The sequence below is a fragment of the Aplidium turbinatum genome, chromosome 10, assembly GCF_918807975.1.
Source record: "Aplidium turbinatum chromosome 10, kaAplTurb1.1, whole genome shotgun sequence".
NCBI classification, from domain to species: Eukaryota; Metazoa; Chordata; class Ascidiacea; order Aplousobranchia; family Polyclinidae; genus Aplidium; species Aplidium turbinatum.
The window spans coordinates 22,646,772-22,669,767 of record NC_137481.1 but is presented as its reverse complement, the minus strand read 5'-3'; the positions used below and the strand labels follow the sequence as shown (position 1 = coordinate 22,669,767).

General features: G+C 38.0%; 1 protein-coding gene across 1 annotated transcript; it reads right to left on the bottom strand.

Annotated features, from left to right (window-relative positions):
• Positions 1 to 1,610: 1,610 nt before the first annotated feature.
• Positions 1,611 to 20,796, bottom strand: LOC145778683 (uncharacterized). The gene is made up of 5 exons (XM_082590232.1): positions 20,778 to 20,796; positions 6,814 to 6,940; positions 5,343 to 5,509; positions 4,420 to 4,541; positions 1,611 to 3,433 (listed from the first exon to the last, which is right to left on the bottom strand). The coding sequence occupies exons 2-5, from the start codon at positions 6,906 to 6,908 to the stop codon at positions 3,221 to 3,223; spliced, it is 597 nt and encodes a 198-aa protein (XP_082446358.1). The 5' UTR covers positions 6,909 to 6,940; positions 20,778 to 20,796; the 3' UTR covers positions 1,611 to 3,220.
• Between the last annotated feature and the right edge of the window lie 2,200 nt (positions 20,797 to 22,996).

Genomic DNA, 22,996 nt, shown 5'->3' with positions numbered 1-22,996 from the left:
CGATTCAAGTACAAAATGCCTCTGTATAGCTTTCAATGGACTTTCTCTTTACAAGCAATATTTTGTTGGTTATATTTTATTGTTGTTTCAACTTTCAAGAGACGACAGTATTTCAAAAGTTTCACAACTGTCAAATGCTTTTATTTCAAACCAACCTGTAAAAAGCATAACAAAAATTTTATAAAAAAGTGATTGATAAAAAACAAGTTGTTTGTCTAAGTCAGGGGTCACCAACTGGCGGCCCGCGGAAGGTATCAGCATACAAGTATAACCAAAAATACTTTTCTTGAGGAGTTAAAGAGCACGAAGGCAAAAAATAGTTTCCGGAAAGCATATTTTCGCTTTGCATACGATTCCACCGACCGACCAATCAGATTGTAGTTCTAGGCGGGGGTCGCTTAAAGTTAGGCTATTCCAATGCGATGTCCAGCCACACTGTCCCAGTGGTTAATTAAAACGTCTGTTTTCGAATTTCGAAATTGTCTGTGAGTACAGGGTTGCTTATTTTAAGTTTGTAAATGTCATGTAAACACTAGTTATTGTGTTTCACGAGCAGTGTTCCCTTTATGCAAGTTTTTGCTGGCGAAATAAGTCGGTTTGCCAACTCGATTTATAATAAATTGGCAAAATATTATATATAAATTTAAAAACTTTTTCTGGTTGTATTATGAAAATATTTGGCTTAGTAGCTTACTGCAAAATGTTGTTAATCAATAATTCTTGCCATGCTGATAAGCACTGTAAGTGACAGTTGTCTAATAATTAATCAAAGAAAGACGGTTTTATAGACTTTCGCAAAAAGGATGAAAAACCAAATTGCTTTTTTAGAGGGAACGCTGTCCATGAGTTACGATAGAAACGTTTTTTCGGTAATTTCCACAAGCGTTTGTTTCGTGGTGCCTGGTTTCTTTCTCCCTGTTATTGGAGCCATTTTTCACTGATATGTTTGCAGGTCACTATTGTTGCCTGTATTACGATGTGTCAAACATTTCCTTGTTTTCTGAAACTGTTAAATTGCAAGATATCTTTTGCGAAGCGAAGTGACAACACCATTCTTGCTTGGCGATGAATATTCGCTCGCCTCTCTATAGGCCTAAGTGCGCAAAACATGTGGCCTCGTTTATTAGGCATTGTTAAAGAAGCCAAAAGTGTTGTTAAAGGAGCTTGGCCTGGCGGTAGCGTTGTTCGACTAATTGTGTTGCTGCGGTATTCTAAGATAAATAGTAACAACATGTAACGTACGCTGGATACTGGGTATGAAATAAGTTCTTTTCTAGCATAGCATAATGAACATACTTAAAATTTTATTAGTGCTGCCCGCCACAGCTCTCCTTAGTGCCAAAGTGGCCCGCATGCAAAAAAAGGTTGGTGATCCCTGGTCTAAGTAATAGCTGTGCGGATACAAAACTCGTTAATTTTACTGACATACAAAGTGACCATATTTTGTCGTATACGTATATAGTTTAGCAAGAGGTCTGCTTACAAAAGGAATACCCTTAACCTTAATACTCATAACTCTTTGCATCAACACAACCAAAAAAAATAAATTTTTTTCAATTAGTTTTTTATTGGATGTATTTTCCGTAACCTACTTGAGGAGTTAACTCAGTTGTTTTCTCATACCAGGGTCACCACTTTCCTTTACCTCGGTGACGTTTTTCTGAATGATCGGCTTCTGGTAAACTGAAAATGAACTACTCAGGTAGCAAGTAACGAAACAGCGTAGCCCTAAACATATGCTAAATTGGGAAAAACATTTATATGTAAAATTCTGTTTACAGATTATTCAAGACACAAAACAAATTCATCCTAATTAAAGCTGCTATCTAAGACTGCATTCGCTTTTATGGCGAAGTAACTTATGCAACGTCAATGGTGCAATAGTTTTTCCTGATGACACAACAATGTAGGTGTCACACTATGTCGTCATAATATTTAAATTGTTCTACAGCGCATGACTACAAAAGGTAAGTAGGCCAATAGCAGAACGTGTGTAGCGTAGTCTAATTGTTGTAGCCCACGGGATTATTACCATTTCGCTGCTTACGCAGGTTAACGTGTTGCAACCATGCTTGTGCTTTAAATATATCTTACTTAAATGCATTGTCAACAATGTCTTAACGATCGCATTTTGTTGCTTCTGCGATTATCTGAACCGCTGCGATGTTGTGGCAAGTGGCTGAGCTACTGCTTTCACTATCATGGTTAGAAATAAAAATCATTAATGTATTAAGTCAAATATCGTGACTCTATCTGAAAGGTACTCTGCAAAATTTCAATGATTTTGTTTGTGACTGGTAAGATTTTGATTGCCAAAAATGTCTCACTTTTGGTACGCCAGATGTTCAGGATTTTTACAATATACTTATAACAATATTCTCTTCCAAGCACTTTTTATAAAATAAAAAGCTTAAACTCACATACACTGAAGTGGTTAAACTTAGGCTACAGTAGCAAAAATACCTTGTTTCCCCACGAAAGAAAAGCTTACTTCCAGCTTTTCCGTTACTATCTAGAAATTTCAGAACATCTTATCTTCATTCTTGCTACGTAGGCTAAGCTAGGCTGCTAGTATTTTCAATCACTTGGTTCAAAGCCTTCAGTTGAGAATTTCCAAACGTTACTTTTTCATGACGGACGGAAATAACTCAAAACAGTATCCGCGCAAATATGAGTCACAGCCTTGGAGAAAATACAATGCCTAAAATTTCCCAAAAACAACAACCGCATGTTCTTTTTAAAGTGAAAAAACTCAGTAAGCAACAGCGTATTTTTCCATACGGCGACGAAAACAATACAAAAACACAAAACTGTCATAAGAATTTGCCAAATGTAGTACTGTACCTCTGTAGGCAACTGATCAGCCAGCAACGACAGCCAACAGTGAAACAATACAACATTGCAAACTGATACCATGCACAATCATCAAAGCAACATAACTATACATCGTGTCAACGTTTCAGTAACCAATATTGTTTTATAGCAGGCAGCTGCTGACTAAAGTCACGACAGCCTAGCCCAAGTTAGGTAAAGCAAATGAAAGACTATTGCATTAAAATAACGCTTGAAAACGATAAATCAACGAAAAAGCGGTCGAGTTTGAAAAATAAGTCAGCAAAGTTCCGCAAGGTTTAAATCGCATTTTGCAGCTTTATTTCAGACAATATACATTCAATGGAAGATGAGATTACAACAACTATGTCGTAATCGTGTGCTGACGTCATGTGTCCATTGATGACGCCATTGTTCCTTCATCACGACCAGATGACGACACAATGTTTAGGTTTTGCAACATGGAAAAGCATTCTTCCTGCGCTTGTTTTCCTGTTATATAAACTTTATACTTCTCATTAGTTCTTTTGTATCCTCGTATTAGTTTGCGAATAACCTTCGGAGGAAATTTACGGACGTTTTTCTCATCCCGAGCCATCGCCTGGAAAACACAAAGTTACGTTTTACTCACGCAACTTTACATTAAGATGACGCAATAGACAGCCACTTGACGTAAGAAGTTTATGAGAGTGCGAAATCAAACAATGGGAGGAAAATCGGCTGCACTTCCTCAATGGCTTGGACTTGTGGACAACAATGTAGTAGGGGGGAGCAAGTTAAAATCTCAAACATTTTAGATTGATAGTGTCATACAATTTGCAAAGTAACTTCGAGTTAGATCTAAGAAGCCTATTTAATTCACCAAGTCCAAAGGTATCAAAAACGGTAATTACTGCGAATATAAGATGTTCGTTAATAACTATCTCACGTACTTCTCATTTTTAATTTTAATCAGTCGACCCGACTCTGTCACAAGATACCATTCACGGAATACAGGAAATCCATTTACTTTCTGATGTGGCATTTAGGAAATTTGAATAGCCAAGTGTAGTGAAATTATGCCAGTTTGATAGCGTGCCAAATGCTAGAAAGAATGCCAGTTTGATAGCACTGTTGAGAAGGAGCGATCTTTCTAGCGTCAGCACTACCTGAGTACTCACTATAGAACAGCGAGCATTGTGTTTCGCTAACCGTACCAGTTGAGCCTCCACACTAGCCATCAATTGACTGACAAAAGCAGCGGTTGAGAACTATGTGGCATAAATTAGTGGTGCGATACTGATAAGCACAGTCTCATTGACAAAACACGTGTCTATCGCTGTCAATTCTTGCTACACTCGACTGTCGAAAAACACAGTTTGATAGCACTCAAGAGAGCGCTACTATGTAGTTGGTAAGACAATTAATGTCATGTCTGGAGATGGGCACAAAGATTGACTTTTTTAGCTTCGCGTCCACCATCATCTAAAATTCTAAATCTTAAAACTGCAGAGAGTAAGCACGGATATTGCAAAATAAAATGTTAAAAATCACCGATCTAAAAAGTTTATAATGTATATTATTATAATATACTACATTTATGTGTACCTTATAGTTGTCGCCATGTTTCTCGATCATATCTCCGCAAAATATTATGTCATCAGGGAAAAGCGTTATCAGAAATGATTCTTTGTCTTCTGTTACAATTGTAAATTGCTTAGAATACCTACCTAAAACAGGTAAAGATTTAAAAGGGATTTAGTGGATTAATAGGCCAGTGCGTTTGGAATGAGTAACAAATGATTTTTGAAAGAAAATATTTTGAATTTTTGTCATGTTTAAACAATTTAACGTTAGTCAATTTTATGTTGTCATTCCAGAAAGCTCTTTCTTGACTGAAAACATAACAAATGCTATACCAAAAATTGAAATAGGCTGTTCACCAGGCATTCAGTTAAATAACATGATAAACGTTCTTTTGGTGCAAACTAAGCTGAACTAGCACAAGATGTAAGGTGATAATCTGCCGTTATTCCGACGTTTCGTCAATCAGAATGAATAAGTCTATAAGCAAGCTATAGAATGCAAAATACTCATGTGTCAGTTCATGCTATTGTAAAGGCAATGGCCCATCACATGCAGTTCAGAAGCATGTGCAATCGTGCATGATCCACTTTAACCAAGTGATAATTAAAGTACCCCTTGACAGAATGCTTTTTCTTGCAAATAACCTTCCATGCATTACAGCAAAGAGTACGTTATGATAAAATTTGGAATTTCAATACATGCGACATTGCATGTTTGATAGCATAGGTCTAATCAGAGAAAAGATAAAAGTGCATTTCAAGTTTCCAACACAAAAATGCTATGACAAACATTGTAACACTGTCATGACAATTGCAACTACTGTACAAGTCGATTTATATACTGTATTCTATGATGTCATAATACAGCTTTGGTTCACTTTGTTTTGATTGAACAAAAATTGTAAGTTATAATAATAGTCTTATAAAATAACTAGGTTAACTTACTACGCTTCTTAGGATCAGGACATTGTTTTTCTTTTACCTCCTCCTTTATTATAGTCGGCGCATAAGATTTCACCAGTTGAATTGTGTTGGGGGTTGATGTAAGTTTTTGGGTGATATGAGTATTCAATATCGACTGGTTTAGATTTGAAATAGTTCTTTCAGATAAGCTGAAATATAAATCAAAATTTCAATTCAGCTTACTACAATCACACATCAATGATACGTAACAGATGAAATGAAGCAGTTCAAGGTGCTGTGAAAATTAAAGTGGAATTGTTAAATACGGTACTGTAAATTATGTATCAAAAAAAAATTCAACAACAATTAAATGTGTTTAACACAATACTGTATACCAGTGGTTCCCAACCTTTTTGACCTTGCGGCACCCTATCAAAGAGATACATAGTTTGAGGCACCCTGGCAAAACTGGATCAATTTTATGAGGTTTCTGTATTTCAAATAGCTGTATGAAATGACACAGAATGAGTTGTACAGTAGCCTATAGTGTGCATAAATAAATGTATTTATTTAAAACTCAGTGTGAAATTTGGGCTTGACGTCTTGCACAAAGTCCCTTAATATCTGGGGGCACATTCGATAAAGCCACCCGCATTTCTTCCTCGACTATAAGCAGTCGTTCTCGTTTTTTAGTTTTTATGTTCGTTAATACGGAAAATCCACTTTCACATAGGTATGACGTGGAAAACTGCAGCAAGCAAAAGCTTATAATAGCTTTCTTTCAACGCAAGGATATTCATTTTGAATTTTTATCCAGAACTCGTCGAGAGGCATCTGCTTATGCATAAGCTTAAAATTTCCATTGTTACGAATGTCAATTAATTCTTCTTCTTCTTTAAGATTCAAAACAATATGAGAGTCCAATAAAAATGGATTTCTTCGCAAAATAAAATCATGAAACCTGGCAATAATGATGAGTTTCAAACGTTTTTATGGAAAGAACAGCAACGAGTCAAAATATCTTTCACGCTGTTTTTCCTGGGCGAGAAAACAAAGGCATACCGCAGATTATGGGCCGCAGTATTACAATATCTCAATTATCTCGCGGCACCCTTGAGCATGGAAATTGGCACCCCAGGGTGCCGCGGCACCCCGGTTGGGAACCACTGCTGTATACATTACAAATAAGTGATGATATGGTGCAATAATAAACAGACTTTGAAACAGCAAGGTACATTTTATAAAACATATGGCTTTATGAAATTATTACTGTGTTCAAGCTATGTTATTTTAGCAACATGTATTCCCTTTTCCTCAATTCACCTTACAAAACTTATATAAAAAGCTGGCACTTGCCACATACTACTTCAAGATGGACCTATACTCGAGTATATACGGTAGTACGGTACTGATCATTCTCATTTATCACTGATGTTACAGGTGGTCAACTGGTCATAAATTAAAAAAATTTGGTAATGACAAAGCAACCAACAATAATAACATTATACCATACTTCTTTTTCTTTTGAGTCTTTTTTAACTTTTTTCGTAATCTCTTGGAGTTGTTTTTATTAGATGCTTTTGTTTGATGTTTCTTTGCACGACCCATTTTATACAATTGCCGGTAATTTTCAATATTATCTAAAATAAAACATCAATCAAAATTTATCAACTAGTCAAGAAGTCATTGAAATTACAACTTCGGGTGGTGTCTGTTTTCTAGTTGACGGTATGACTCATTTGTAAACTTTCTAGGATACCCGGGCCTATATTCGGACAGAAAATGAGTCAATTTTTACATGCATTCAATGTCTGCAGACATTTAAGTGTAAAATGAATGACAAATGGACTTATTTGACAACTGACCGGAAAAGCTAAGAATATACAGGCAAGGTTTAGAATGGAAGATGACTTTTCCATGCTCAATCCTGAGATTTTCTCAATCCTCTATTCAGTCTCAAAAACATCTTCCATCTGCAAAATTTGTGATTTCTGCACATGCATATGCCACAGTTTGTTATTCCATTGTTTCTGACTTGCATTCTAATGTAGAAAATAGCAAAATGAAGAAAGTATAATACTTCTTTGCTCTTACAATTTTTTAGCTGTGCTCAGCTTGAATGTTTAATCACATTGATTCATCACAAAAGCTTCTTCTTTTATTCGAAGCACACCAGACTATCATGTCATCCTGTTATCACAGATAGCCCTTTGCCTTTCAATGCACTCTGCATGTTGCCACATGTTATAGGCTGATTGATTATTCAGGAGTTCTTCCGTTTGAGCTTATAGGGCTGAGAGTTAGGCTGTATCAAATTTTGGTAACTTTATCAGATTACTTAGCAAGTTTCCCAAAAGTTGTGGCTTAGGTACCTAATCAAAATGCCATATCTATTTTTTGAAAAAAAATTGGTCTTACGCCTCCACAATGCTTGTTTCCATGACAACGGGCCCAAAATTGACGAAACAGCTATAACTCCGGAACCACTGGAGGTAGAACCAAAATTTTTTTTTCAAAAGATGCAGAACACCCAAGTTCCTATCTGTTGTCAATACATTTTGTAGGCCTATGTGCAGCACTTTTCCCAAAATTTACAAAAAACGTGTTTTAGCCTATCACAAAGCAATGAAAATGAATTAGTGTAATACTATAGCTAAAATCCTATTTAAGCAAATCAACAAAGGTTAAATAGTTTCACACATCAGTTAGCAAATAACACTTCTCTAAACTTGCACATTTCAGCATGTCTACCTTGAAAGAAACATGAAATGCTGTACAAACAGTCAGCAACAACTAAACAACAATCGATTGGCAATATTAAGCTGAAATCTCACATTGCAGCCAAAAAAGTTTAGCTTTGTAAAATTGATATTGATATTTCCAGGCAAAGAACATTACACAGTGCAATAATACCATTATAGAATAGAATTGCAGAATACGTTTCAACAACAAACTTAAAAAATTCATAGCAATAACTAGTTTATGCCAGAAAGCACAATGCAACACAACAGGCTGTGGTCCACAGTCAATTGATTGTTTAATCCACCACAAAACTCATTCTTGCAACTTCAACAATAGTTTAGGTGCTGGTGTTCATGGTCTTGAAGACTCTTTTTAGTCACTCTTTCACTAGATGTTGCTGCTCCAAGTTGAACATGTACTGAGACACCATTTTTAGAGATATTTGCTGTTGTTTTGGATTTTTAGTTACTTTACTGGTGTGGAAGGCAGTCAACAGACCCAATGCCCGTTCTGCTGCATCATTCACAACATTGAGTGACTGCACTAAGGCTTGAGCATGTTTGTATGATGTATTAACAATCCAACACCCTGGATCAGTCTTTAGAAAAGACCAGTCAACATTCAATATATCAATCAGTGTCCAAGAATCAGGACCAATCAAGTCTGCCAATGTTGTAGTGTCATAAAGAACCGGCATTTGTTGGATTGAAAGTTTGGTTTTGCTATTCTTGCATTTCAAACAAGATTTCACCATAGCTTTCTTGTCACCAATGGGTACGACATTACTAAAAACGACTAGACTTTCTGACAAATATATACCAGAAATGGTAGTCCAGTTTTTTGAGGTATGCTGAAAGCATTGGCATCATCCTTGCAGTTTGATGGGTTGAAGAGGTTCTTTCCATGGATGTTAAGTCGGTTCTCAGGGTTTGATGCAGTTTCAAATCTGCAACTGGTGCTAAAGTTGGGTTGGTAAAAGTTCACCAAGGCTTCAAGTGATAAGTCACAAGAAACAAAGCCGAATATCTGAACTGTTCCAGTAACTGTTTATCCAGTAAGTCATTGTGCTGCAGGGAAGACGAAAACAAATCAATTTTCAATGTATAAATTACTTTGGCCATCCAACGGGCATGGGAAATGGCACCAGGAGCATTTATTGAAAAAATTGTGTCTTCAGGTAAGACTCCTCCTAAATAGATCAAGCTTAAGCACAGGAACTCTTTGTGGTCTTTTCTGACTGGGTCAGAAATTTGACCTCTTTTAGGAAAATCCTGTCCGAACAGCAGCACCTCATTGTAACAACAGCAAATATTGTTAAAAATGGTCTCTCAGTTACGACAGGTTCAACTTGGAGCAGCAACATCTAGTGAAAGAGTGACTAAAAAAGTATTTTCAAGACCATGAACACCAGCACTCCAGCACCTAAACTATTGTTGAAGCTGCAAGGATGAGTTTTGTGATGAATTAAACAATCAATTGACTGTGGACCACAGCCTGTTGTGTTGCATTGTACTTTCTGGCATAAACTAGTTATTGCTATGAATTTTTTAAGTTTGTTGTTGAAACCTATTCTGCAATTCTATTCTATAATGGTATTATTGCACTGTGTAATGTTCTTTGCCTGGAAATATCAATATCAATTTTACAAAGCTAAACTTTTTTGGTTGCAATGTGAGATTTCAGCTTAATATTGCCAATCGATTGTTGTTTAGTTGTTGCTGACTGTTTGTATAGTATTTTATGTTTCTTTCAAGGTAGACATGCTGAAATGTGCAAGTTTAGAGAAGTGTTATTTGCTAACTGATGTGTGAAACTGTTTAACCTTTGTTTATTTGCTTAAATAGGATGTTAGCTATTATACTAATTCATTTTCATTGCTTTGTGTTTGCAGTTGTTGCTGATAAATAGGCTAAAACACGTTTTTTTGTAAATTTTGGGAAAAGTGCTGCACATAGGCCTACAAAATGTATTGACAACAGATAGGAACTTGGGTGTTCTGCATCTTTTGAAAATAAATTTTGGTTCTACCTCTAGTGGTTCCGGAGTTATAGCGGTTTCGTCAATTTTGGGCCCGTCGTCATGGAAACAAGCATTGTGGAGGCGTAAGACCAATTTTTTTTCAAAAAATAAATATGGCGTATTGATTAGGTACCTAAGCCACAACTTTTGGGAAACTTGCTAAGTAATCCGATAAAGTTACCAAAATTTGGTACAGCCTACTGAGAGTCTCTCCTTTTACCTCCCCAGGTTCATGATGTTTTTGAACAACACTGGAAGGCTATTAAAGAGCAGCTAGTATTTTTTTTCCTTATTCAAGATGAATAAACCTTCCACTTTATTATGTGGGTTGAAGATGGTACAATCTAGGGTCTGCTACTATTCGGTGAGTCCGATTCGGTGAGTCTGATTCGGTGAGTTTCTAATCTCTAACCCCTAACCCTAACCCCAAACCCCTAACCCTAAAACGGCAATGATAGTTAGGCTACGGTACCCGATAATTTAAAAAAAAAAATTGAAAAAATCCCCCGTTAAGGGATCGGACTCACCGAATCGGACTCACCGAATCGGACTCACCGAAACGGGCCATTCCGACAATCTGAATACTGAAAAGTTTGGGTGTTCAACTGTTCATTGGGTTAATTATTGTTTTAGCACTTGTTGCATCGTTCACCAACTTGTTTGTCTTTGCTTTTACTTTCATCAGATGAGTGCTGCAGCTAGTGCTAGAAACAATTGTACAATTGTTGATGCTATCTGCAATCTGTTCCTCAGCATCACATTCACAAGGAGGAACATGAAATTCTTCATTAATGCGTGGTTGAACAGAAAAGCCCAGCACCCGTACAAACACAGTTAAGGCGCACCCACGCCTGTCTCGATAGGGTCAGGCCGATGGGACAGATGTTGGCATTAAATGAACGGAGTCTGATGGTACTTGACATACATTTAGATTTCCATTTATGGTTTGCTTAATTAGTTATAAAGATTTTTTGCTAGATTCATTAAACAGAAGTTGAATGGCTGGCACAAACTGGTATTTTGAATTCGGTCAACTAGAGTGCTCATTTACAGCAGGGCTTCTCAAACTGTTAGTGTTGGTCGGGACCCCAATTGGGGTCACGAAACAATATGCATTGTTACATCTTTGTCACAATAATCGGTACGGTATGTGCGAGTTGTAAATTGTGTTCAAGTTTAAATATCATTCACATGTATAGACTATATAAGTATACTATATGTACAGTATATGACCATCAAGAGGTCGCATATAAATTTTTTTCTAAAATGGGTTGCAGAGCTCTAAAGTTTGACAATCCCTGGTTTAAAGGAGCAGAGACCTTGAAGTGAAGAAGGTGGTTTGGCTCCAGCACTCGTCGACTGAATGGCAGCAGGTTGGATGCCAGCAAGAACAGGGAAATTGTCCAATAATTTGGGATACATGAGTTTGGTTATTACACCTAGGACAATGCTGATGCTGTGGCAGTTCGGAATGGCCTGTTTCGGTGAGTCCGATTCGGTGAGTCCGATCCCTTAACGGGGGATTTTTTCAATTTTTTTTAAATTATCGGGTACCGTAGCCTAATTATCATTGCCGTTTTAGGGTTAGGGGTTAGGAGTTAGAGTTAGGGGTTAGAGGTTAGGAACTCACCGAATCAGACTCACCGAATTGGACTCACCGAATAGTAGCAGAGCCGTGGCAGTTAGCCCTTTGGCAAGTGTGCAGCAGTCTGCGGAAAAGTAGACAAAAAGGCTAGCTGGAGTCCACTCCACAGCTGGAGTGTGTCTTGCACAGTGACATCAAATGGTGGCAGCATGTGAGTGATCTACCTAATGTCAAGTGTTTACAAATATAGCATCATTCAAGAACAATGTCACACATTTAAATGACTGAACTGAATGTATATACAATATGATGCATTGATGCTACTGATACTCATACGCTGTTAATGTTGTCAACTATTCATTCTTGAACAACCCGGGGAAACAATCACATTGGTTCAATACAAACCAAAACCTATTCAAGTTTAAGAAACATAGCCAACATAACCCAATGTGGGTTTATGCCTCATGAAGGAAAAAGGAATGTAGTCTTCATTCTGAAAAATCTAGCTCAAAGATGAATTGAAATGCAAAAAGATCAGTATAATACTATTACTTGTGCTTCATCGACTATACAAAATCTTTTAATAAGGTCCAACACAACGAAATGTTATGCATGCTCGACCGAATTGGAATTAACAGCAAAGATGTACACCAAGGATCAGTTTTGTCACCTCTGATATTTGTTATTGTGGTTGACGTTGTAACTGAAGGAGCGAGGGAGGGCTTATTGAGTTAAATTTTGTATGCAGATGACCTGGTCTTGACAAGTAATAGTATGGAGGGACTGGAGAGAAAGTTTGAGAAATGGAAAGAAGCATTTGAAACCAAGGGTATGAAGGTGAATCTTGAAAAAACAAAAGTGATGGTGAGTGGAGCAGAAGGAACAGTTGTTGAGAACAAAGTAGATCCCTGTGGAATATGTGGCAAGAGAGTGATGAAATGCAATGCAAGGAATGTGGAAAGTGGGTACATGCACGGAATGGCCCGTTTCGGCGAGTCCGATTCGGCTAGTCCGATTCGGCAAGTTCCCTATTCGGCGAAAGCCTTTTTCGGCGAGTGCCCTATTCGGTGAGTTTTTGAAAATTTATTTTTGAAAGGGAATTATCAGGTACCGTAGCCTAACTGTTTTCACGTCGTTTTAACATCGCTAAATGTGCAAAAAGGAATAAAAATAAAATGTTTGAACTATTAAATTAAAATTCGTCATGTCAGTTCAGTTGTTTTTATTTCTGACCATCACATGAAAAACAATACACGTCAACATAGCAAAGGTAGAAGCGACAAAACGCGAACGCTAAAACGTGCTTGAATTCGTCATGTCAATTCAGTTGTTTTTATTTCTGACCATCATATGAAAAACAATACACGTCAACATAGCAAAGGTAGAAGCGACAAAACACAAACGTTAAAACGTGCTTGTGACCGAAGTAAGTTATTGAGTTAAAAGAAATTTGGCACGGTCGCAACACCTTCAGAAAAATTTAAGATATGAAGGGAAAATAAAAAAAAGAGAATGTTACAAAAAAAAATCATATTTATATCTATAAGTTAGTAGCCTACTTTTGAATAGTTAAAATGATTAGTATGGATCAAGAAATGTGTAGCCCACAGCTTGGATTGAAAGGAAATTATCGGGTACCGTAGCCTAGTTATCCTTACCAGCAAAAATTTGTTCCAAGAACCCAGTTAGCCTAACAGTACATTTTTACATTGTAGTAACAGAATGAAAAGGCTAACCAAATGTGTGGCCTATCGTTTTAACGTCGCTAAACGTTGAAATCGTGTAGAAAAGAGAACTTTGCTGACTAAGATACGTTGAAACTGAGAAACATTCACAGAAGCCCTTTGATACGTTGCATTTTTAAGATAATGTATTCAGACGTTGAATCAATGTACAAATGAACTGTTAGGCTAAATGGGTTCTTGGAACAAATCGAAAAGCTTCTGTGAATGTTTCCCAGTTTCAACGTATCCTAGTCAGCAAAGTTCTCTTTTCTACACGATTTCAACGTTTAGCGACGTTAAAACGATGTAAAAACGGCAATTTCTGCTGGTCGGGATAACTAGGCTACGGTACCCGATAATTTCCTTTCAATCCAAGCTGTAGGCCACACATTTGGTTAGCCTTTTCATTCTGTTACTACAATGTAAAAATGAACTGTTAGGCTAAATGGGTTCTTGGAACAAATCGAAGGGCTTCTGTGAATGTTTCTCAGTTTCAACGTATCCTAGTCAGCAAAGTTCTCTTTTCTACACGATTTCAACGTTTAGTGACGTTAAAACGATGTAAAAACGGCAATTTCTGCTGGTAGGGATAACTAGGCTACGGTACCCAATAATTTCCTTTCAATCCAAGCTGTAGGCCACACATTTGGTTAGCCTTTTCATTCTGTTACTACAATGTAAAAATGAACTGTTAGGCTAACTGGGTTCTTGGAACAAATCGAAGGGCTTCTGTGAATGTTTCTCAATTTCAACGTATCCTAGTCAGCAAAGTTCTCTTTTCTACACGATTTCAACGTTTAGCGACGTTAAAACGATGTAAAAACGGCAATTTCTGCTGGTCGGGATAACTAGGCTACGGTACCCGATAATTTCCTTTCAATCCAAGCTGTAGGCCACACATTTGGTTAGCCTTTTCATTCTTTTACTACAATGTAAAAATGAACTGTTAGGCTAACTGGGTTCTTGAAACAAATCGAAGGGCTTCTGTGAATGTTTCTCAGTTTCAACGTATCCTAGTCAGCAAAAGCTCCCTTTTCTACACGATTTCAACGTTTAGCGACGTTAAAACGATAGGCCACACATTTGGTTAGTCTTTTCATTCTGTTACTACAATATAAAAATGAACTGTTAGGCCAACTGGGTTCTTGGAACAAATATTTGCTGGTAGGGATACCGGTAACTAGGCTACGGTACACGATAATTTCCTTTCAATCCAAGCTGTAGGCCACACATTTGTTAATCCAAACTAATCATTTTAACTATTCAAAAGTACTAACTTATAGACATAAACATGATTTTTCTTTTTGTAACATTTTCTTTTTTTTATTTTCCATTCATGTCTTAAATTTTTCTGAAGGTGTTGCGACCGTGCCAAATTTCTTTCAACTCAATAACTTACTTCGGTCATAAGCACGTTTTAACGTTTGCGTTTTGTCGCTTCTACCTTTTTCTACACCTTTGCTATGTTGACGTGTATTGTTTTTGATATCATGATCAGAAATAAAAACAACTGAACTGACATGACGAATTCAAGCACGTTTTAACGTTCGCGTTTTGTCGCTTCTACCTTTGCTATGTTGAAGTGTATTGTTTTTCATATGATGATCAGAAATAAAAACAACTGAACTGACATAACGAATTTTAATTTAATAGTTCAAACATTTTATTTTTATTCCTTTTTGCACGATTTCAACGTTTAGCGATGTAAAAATGATGTAAAAACGGCAATTATAATTAGGCTACGGTACCCGATAATTTCCATTCAAAAATGTCAAAAACTCGTCGAATAGGGCACTCGCCGAATAGGGAACTCGCCGAATCGGACTCGCCGAATCGGACTCGCCGAATAGTAGCAAACCCGTACATGCAAGATGTGCTAATGTCAAGAGAGCCACAACAAGATTGGCGAAGTGTTTTGTTTGTGGGAAATGCAGTAAAGGAAGGAATGAAGTGGAAGGCCATGATGATGAGTTCTGCCATGGCATCGAAACAGTGACAGACTTTTGTTATCTGGGTGATCGGATAAATGGAAGTGGTGGATGTGAAGCAGCGGTGACAACAAGGGCAAGATTGGGCTGGGCAAAGTTCAGGGAATGTGGGGAAATGTTGCATGGCAGAAAATTTTCACTCAGGATAAAAGGAAAAGTATATCGGAGCTGTGTGCGGCCTGCAATGCTATATGGTAGCGAGACATGGGTATTGAGAGAGAGTGAATTGGCAATCCTGAGAAGAACGGAAAGGTCAATGGTGAGAGCAAAGTGTGGGGTGAAAACGAGAAGGGAAAAAAGGACTGAAGAATTGTTGGATATGCTAGAGATGAGAAAGACCATAGACCAACTGGCAAGGGCAAATGGAGTAAGATGGTATGGACATGTGATAAGGAGGGAGGAAGTTTTCTTAGAAAGGCACTAGATCTAAAGGTGGATGGGAAGAGGAAACGCGATTGTCCAAGAAGAACGTGGAAACAACAAGTGAAGGATGAATTTAAAAAAGTCGGACTGAAGGAGGAAGATGCAAGGGACAGGGTGAAATGGAGAAAAGGGATTAAAACAATTGCTGTGCGGAAACAATCGGCCACCCCTACTAGTGGGGAACAAACCGACGATGGATTATGATGATGATGATGTAAAAATTATCCAAAATTCATATTATGCACAATCCGCTGCTATCAGGATTAATGATGATTGCAGTGACTTATACAGTAAAAGGAGTAAGACAGGGTTGTGTGCTATCACCTGACCTTTTCCATTATATATACAGTGAAATAATTTTAAGACATAGGTATTGAAGATGAAAGAGGTATTAGTATTGGAGGAAACAACATTAACCACATATGATATGCTGATGACACCATTTTGATAGCTGATTCAGAAGTAAAACTGCAGAACATATTCGATATTGAGTGTACGAAGAACAAAATATTTGGCATGGAACTAAATGAAAACTGAAACAATGGTCATAACAAAGAAAAAAGAAGCCAAAACTCCTATTTGTGATTTATTAATTAATGGAACAATTCTTAAACAGGTCCAAATCCAAACACCTCGGTCCTCACCGTAGTGAATTGGGATATAAGGGACGAAACAGAACCCTTAGAAAGAAGATAAACAAAGACGTTTTACAACAAGTAAACCAAACCAGACCTCTATTTGAAAATATTAAAACAAGACAATATAAATTTCTCGCCATGTAATAAGAAAAACTGGAGCACCTCTTTATAACTGGCACAATTTTTAGAAAGCATGCAGTAGACAAACTTATCTAAAACACTTTCACGACAAGGCAGAAACAATCATACAACATGTCATAGATTTAATTATTCATCTGAGGCCGTCGATGCTTGGATCAGGTAAGTCAATTGAAGAAGAACCAAAAAGCACCAAAAGGCGGAAATTTCCCCTGCAAAACTTGGTGCATTGTCCACAGAAGTAAAAAATTAATGCAGAAATCCAATGGTTTGGTTTTTAAATCTTTATCCTCAGACAGACAAAGCCTTGATGGGTTAATTGGGTTATTTAAGGCAGTTTCGCATACGTACTTGTAGAGGCTGTTAACGAGATTGCCAGAGTGAAGTTTTTGATTGTTGAAATGTTTTTGCAAGGGAATTATTCCATTCATTAGGTGCCGCTGAATGGTGCTTAGAATGCGTTGCACTTAAGCACACACCCTGAGAGTCGAACCAACGCCGCTTAATCTTGATGTTTCTTCATTTACGAAGTCACGCGCTAACGAGGCGTCTGGAGGCGCTACCGGTATATTGTACAACATATAGCAATGGAGCATCTCATTTCCTTCCCTGTTACAAGCACATTGCACAACAAACTTCAGGGCAGAACTTGAAGAAGCTTCATAAAGAGTTGCCAGGTAGCCTAAAATTTGGACAAGAAAGCGATACCGGTACGTTGGCCTAATTTTATATGCTGTGTCCGACGGCTAGCAAATTATTCGAACTCTTATTTATGCCAATTTTTAACTTTTTGTATAATCAAGGAAGCGCTGGACTACAATTCAATTTATTTTTCTTTGTCGGAAAACAACAGCAATGTTAAAGTTACCAATAGTTTACGGGAATAAAACCAACAAAAGGAAACGGCGACAAAACCAAAGAAGTTTAAAACATGCATGCGATGTAAATTTAAAGGATACGTCGATGAAAGTAAATTTAAGCACAGCCACCAGACCTAACAGTTTAAAATAGATGAATTAGTTGGAAGAATCAGTTGCTTCCACATACCTAAAGCAACTGGAGGTCTGACAGTTGATGAAGCCATGCGGTGACGACTGAACCTTACAACCAATACAAAAAAAAGAAAAATCAAAAACACGAGCATTTAAGAATAAACGTACGGTGAGCTTATTATACAAAACAATATGTACAGTGTTCTTCTTGAAAATCTTGAAATGTCTGAATTTCAGCTTAATAATGTATGAAATCTTCAAAGATCACTTGGCAAAGTTGGCATTTGGCAATTCTGAGTTCTGACTTCATGGTTCATGTGCTAGGTCACCAGTCATGCGTGTCGCCCAGGTCAACAAAAACTGTGACGTCATGTGACGCATACGATCATTAAATTTAGCTAAAAAAGAAAATGTCTTCTGACAGGTGTCTAACCCACAACAATGCTTTTTTTTTTGTTTGTTTGTTTATCTTTATCCTGCATTGCGGGAAAGCGGACTTGAGCGCTATGCATCGGTGTACGCCTTTCGACATACACCTGACCCACGCTGCAGCCGACGGCAATGTCTGTTTCCGGTTGTTTACTCTACTTATGACTTAAATTTGGTACTACCCATTACTCGAAATCGATCACTAGGTAGAGGCAATTATCGTAAAGTTTCTTGCCCAGAGAAACAACAGCAAGTGCGGGTGGCTGGAGTCGAACATGCAGGCTCTCGACTGCGAGCCCAACGCGCTAACCACTCGGCCACGGCTGCGGCAATGCTTGATATGAACGACTCGGTTACTTACATGTCTTGTAATACAAAATAATTTATTTTCACACGAGTCAGTTCAATCATAAATAAGTAAGCTGTAAGCTAAAAATCGATTTCGATCAGCTAGATCACCTTCAGTTAAGCTTATTCAAATTGAAATTAGATTTGTTTTTTCACTTTTGAAGGGGGCCATTATTGCTACTAAAATAAAAATGTACCAACTTAAAAATGAACAAATTTTTGAGTGAAATAGGTAGTTTCAGGTATTTTTGTATCATTGTAGCCTACTGTTGATGCTACTTTATTTGTTTCTCATCAAGAACAAATCGTTGTCGTATTAAGGTTGGCTATGTTCAACTGCTTCAAGACGTAAAATCTGATGCTATTAAGCCTACTAAGTACTAATTTCTGTATCACTGAACGGTTTCTGCTGTTTTAACTCGAAAACTGGTGCTGCTTTGGCTTAGCACAGGGTTACTCAACCAGTGCCGGTCTTTGGGGTGTGCAAACCGTGCGATCGCACAGGGCCGCAAATTAGGGGGCCCGCAATTTACTCAGAAAATGCAGTAATATTTGTCATTTCCAATGGAAAAATTCAACAAGTGAATTCAACAAAGGAATTAGCAACAAGAAAACATAGAGACTCAAAGGGTGCAACCTATTCGTCCCCTGAACATTTCGTACCTGAAAAGATCGAGAAAAAAACGGTAGCCACTTTAACAAGTCGAAATTCTGCCACTGAAATTGACTAGAATGACACCGCCAACCAATCATAAGCTACGGTTTAAGTGACGTAAAAAATGGCGAAAAGAAGATCATAAAAAGCAAATTAAGTGATGGATTTTTGTCAGCTGGTTGGCTTAGGGTTAGGGCTAGAAAGTAGTCATTTCATTGACGCGTGTTCGATTCTCACCACTGCTATTGCTCTTTTTCTTCTGGAATTACCAAATAAAGTTCAAAACAAGTATTAACTCTTTGGATGAGTGCTAGAAGGGTCACAATTGGACGGTAGCCTCTTATAACACGTTCTGATTGGTTGGCGGTTGCATTGTAGTCAATTTCAGTGGCAGAATTTCGACTTGTTAAAGTGGCTACCGAAAAAAACAACATAGCCGAAGTCGCTAATCGGAGTTGCCGCAAACATTTCAAAATTTCTCTCGATCTTTTCAGGGGACAAAATAGGTCGAAATTCGATTTTGTTGACAGCGCACAAACGTGTCCAGTCTGAGCAGCTTAATCACTTTATGTTGATAATTTTTCGCTCAGAAAGGCTTTCATCAGATCAGACCATTGAAGAGTCAAAACGCCCTGTAGCTGCCCAATACACAACATAACTGATTAACTTCCACCGAACGAGGTTGTGTGGCTTCTTGCGTCACAATGCTCTGGGCACGAGTCGGAAAACTTCTGCACTTAAGGTGCGTCTACACGACGATTGTTTTCTTGCTTAAGCTAGCCAAACTTCTTGTTTCTTTAAGTTAATCGCAGTTTGTGCCGCTTACTTTTAAGAAAATGGGCGAGTAAGCGAGCCGTCGAGAAAAAATACGCTCCAGAGCGAAAAACTGGGCGCTTAAGTGAGTTCTCTTGCTTAGAAATGTTTTTCCCGCCAAAATCTCAGGTCTCCTCTCAGCTCAGTATCCAGACAGGGCAGGGCGGTATCGTTAAAAGATTTCGTTAAGTTTTGATCCCAACCAGTTCTTATTAATGTTGCGGCTGAACTGGCGGTGACCGTACTCGAAATAGCCCATAGAAAGCACAATATTTTCCAATTTCAAATCCAAAACAGGATCTCAGCAGAAAACCATTGCCATTGTACGCTGGGTAATAAAAATAGCGGAGGAATGATCTTGCTGGTTGTTACCAGTCACCCACGCTGACACGAAATTCTGTTTCCAACATTTCAACCTCACTGAGGTGTCTAAATGCTTCAATAAGCAGTAAATTGCGGGTTTGCATGTTTGCATCCTTCGTTTTTGCAGCATTTTTTACACAACTTCTGGGAAGCCATGACTGAAAGACTGCAACAACTTCAAATGGTTAAAGAACAGTCAGTTGCTTGGTCTACTCTGCTGTACTTTAGCGCGAACTGCTATGCTTTGGCGCGAACTTTTTAAAACGTGACGTCATTGGGGATTAGATACTCACGTGACCGCGATTCAAGCGAGCAAAATCTTCGTCGAGGTTGCCAGTGTAGACGAAACGAGCTTAATCACTAGCTTAAGCAAGAATTTCTAAGCAAGAACACTTTCTCGTGTAGACGCACCTTAACGTTACTGTTTTCTGCTGTGCAACGTTTCACTGGGCTTTTATCTTTAGGTTTATTTTTGCGTGGCATGTGAGCGAAAGTGATGGAGAGCAAGTAGCCTAGGTTCATAGTATTCATTCTCACTTATACAATTTTTACTGAGCCTTTTCTTTCTTACTGTAATACCAAAACTTAGCCTACTCGTACAAATTAATTTTGTAACCAACCTTGCCTTATCAATATTACTCGGAGATCAAAGCCAGACCTTGTGATGTAAGACTTGAACTAAATTGCGCTGATGAGAATAGAAGTAGGTACACCCATCCATTCTTAGCGAAGAATTCACCGTTATTGCGCTGATTCAATGTCATCAATTGTTGAAGCAACCTAAAAATCCAAAGCTTTTCTGCTTAAATGGAAGCTAAGGGAAAAGGGATGCAGTAATAACATTTTCTAGATGCGCCCTATCACACCGATTTCAGGGTACGAAATCGGGGTAAGAATTGTTCAGGGGACGAAATAGGTTGCATCCCGACTCAACATACTGTAGAGACACAGCTTTATTTTCGAAAAGTTTGCTATGCCACCGGACAGCACCATTTTACAGTAATATTCATACCCAAATTTTTGTTGAGCATGCTCTCAGAATGCCCCAAATTCAAAGTAATTTTTCAATAATTTCTGGAAGAGGCCGCCCAGACCTCCCACCGCTGGGTGTCGCTTTAGGCAAACACGGCGTTAGCCTTTGCCGCCGACCGTCAAACCACCACCCCTCCCCTTTCAAAATACCTAGCTACGCTACTGAATTGGATCATTGTCATTGGGGCCCGCAAAGAATATTCCGCACAGGGCCCGAAATACCCTAAGACCGGCACTGACTCAACTAACCTTAACAAAGGGCTAGTTTGACAAGTTGAATATTTTTGCGGTCAGGTGAATAAGTTATTTCACACGCAACCACGAAAGTTAAACTATCCGGACCAAACCACTTTTTTAGGTAAAATGTAACTCGAATTGGATTTCTGAGAAAGTATTGGGAGTCTGGGAGTCGAAGCCCCCCCCTCCCCCAGCAACTAAAATAATCACAGTAAAAATTGCTTCCTCCCAGTAGAAATCTGTTTACAGAAGTCCTGAAACGTGGCTATGAGGTTATTCTTCCAAAAGCTCAAGGTCCTCCATCAACACCTAGAAGGTCCGGATTCGGACCGCGGTCAGCCAGTTGAGTAGCCCTGGCTTAGCGTAAAGATTAGTATTCTTGCTTGACCAACTGAACCTTGACTTCAAACACTAGCCTACGTTGGCAAGGCATATTGATCGAACATTGTAGAATTTTGACGCGAATTCTACGTTAAAGAATATCTTTCTCACTGGCGCCAAGCAGTGGATTGGATTATTATATGCGTCGCTCAGTTAATACGGTTATGCGCCTACAACAGACAGAAAAACAAGCCAAGTAGTTTGAATCTGAACACGGTCTTGAGTTCTGTTAGTTTATTGTGGCAGATAGATTGCAAGATCACGGGGTTGCAGGTCGCAAGGTTGTTTAACAAACTTAGTGGGCAGATATAGGCTACTTCAATTCTAGATAGAGCTGGTGATTATAGTTCAGACTCACCGAGACAGCAATCAGGGCTTGAAGTGATAATCCGTACAAATAATAATCCAAATAATAATAAGTCGTAACAGTCATACAGCAATTGATTCTACTAGTGCATCTTATTCAAATAGAATACAAAATTTACAATTAGTAAATGGTCAAGAAATACTTAACATAAAGTTTCTCAATTTATGCTTAAGAATTAACATTAAACATCTCGTTTTATCAAATGCAGCTACTACAAAACTCAACGGAATTTCTGGTCTATGCTCTCAAACGTTCGCTTTGCTAAGCCTTTTATGCTGATATTGCAAAACACAAAGAAGATGCGTTATATAAAGACAACGATAAGAAAAAATAGCTTCAGTAATATGCCTTGGTTGAAGAAAGCAAGCGGATAACAATCGTTCGCTAACGTTCATACAACATCTTTCAAGATGCGGCGAAAGGCTTCGAAGAAACAACGCGCTTAGCCAGTATTTATAGTCACATACAGACACACGGCATTTATACGTTGAATTAACGTTGGCCATGCTATGCCAACATTTAAATGGATGATGAAAAACAATGATTAATTTTCAGCCCACAAGATGACATAAAATTGTTTTTTAGAGCAGTAGAGTTAAAAATAGCATTTTAAAACAACACACTACAGATACTCTGGTGCCGTTTCATGAGTTACAATCCCTTGCAAGCCCAGTCTCTTGTCTAGAAACTGACAGCAATTATTTAAACTTGTGTTTCGGGAAGAATAAGGAATTGCTAAAAATGTAAATTGTTTTCGTACAATTCGATAGATCACCAACTCCGTGGAAAGAGATATATGGATTTAAGTAAACACAAGCTTTA

Coding starts and splice junctions, on each gene's coding strand:
- LOC145778683 (XM_082590232.1), bottom strand. CDS start 6,908: ATGGGTCGTGCAAAGAAACATCAAACAAAAGCATCTAATAAAAACAAC. Junction 5,510..6,813: donor AAGACTCAAAAGAAAAAGAA/GTATGGTATAAT, acceptor TTTATATTTCAG/CTTATCTGAAAGAACTATTT. Junction 3,434..4,419: donor AACATGGCGACAACTATAAG/GTACACATAAAT, acceptor TGTGTTTTCCAG/GCGATGGCTCGGGATGAGAA.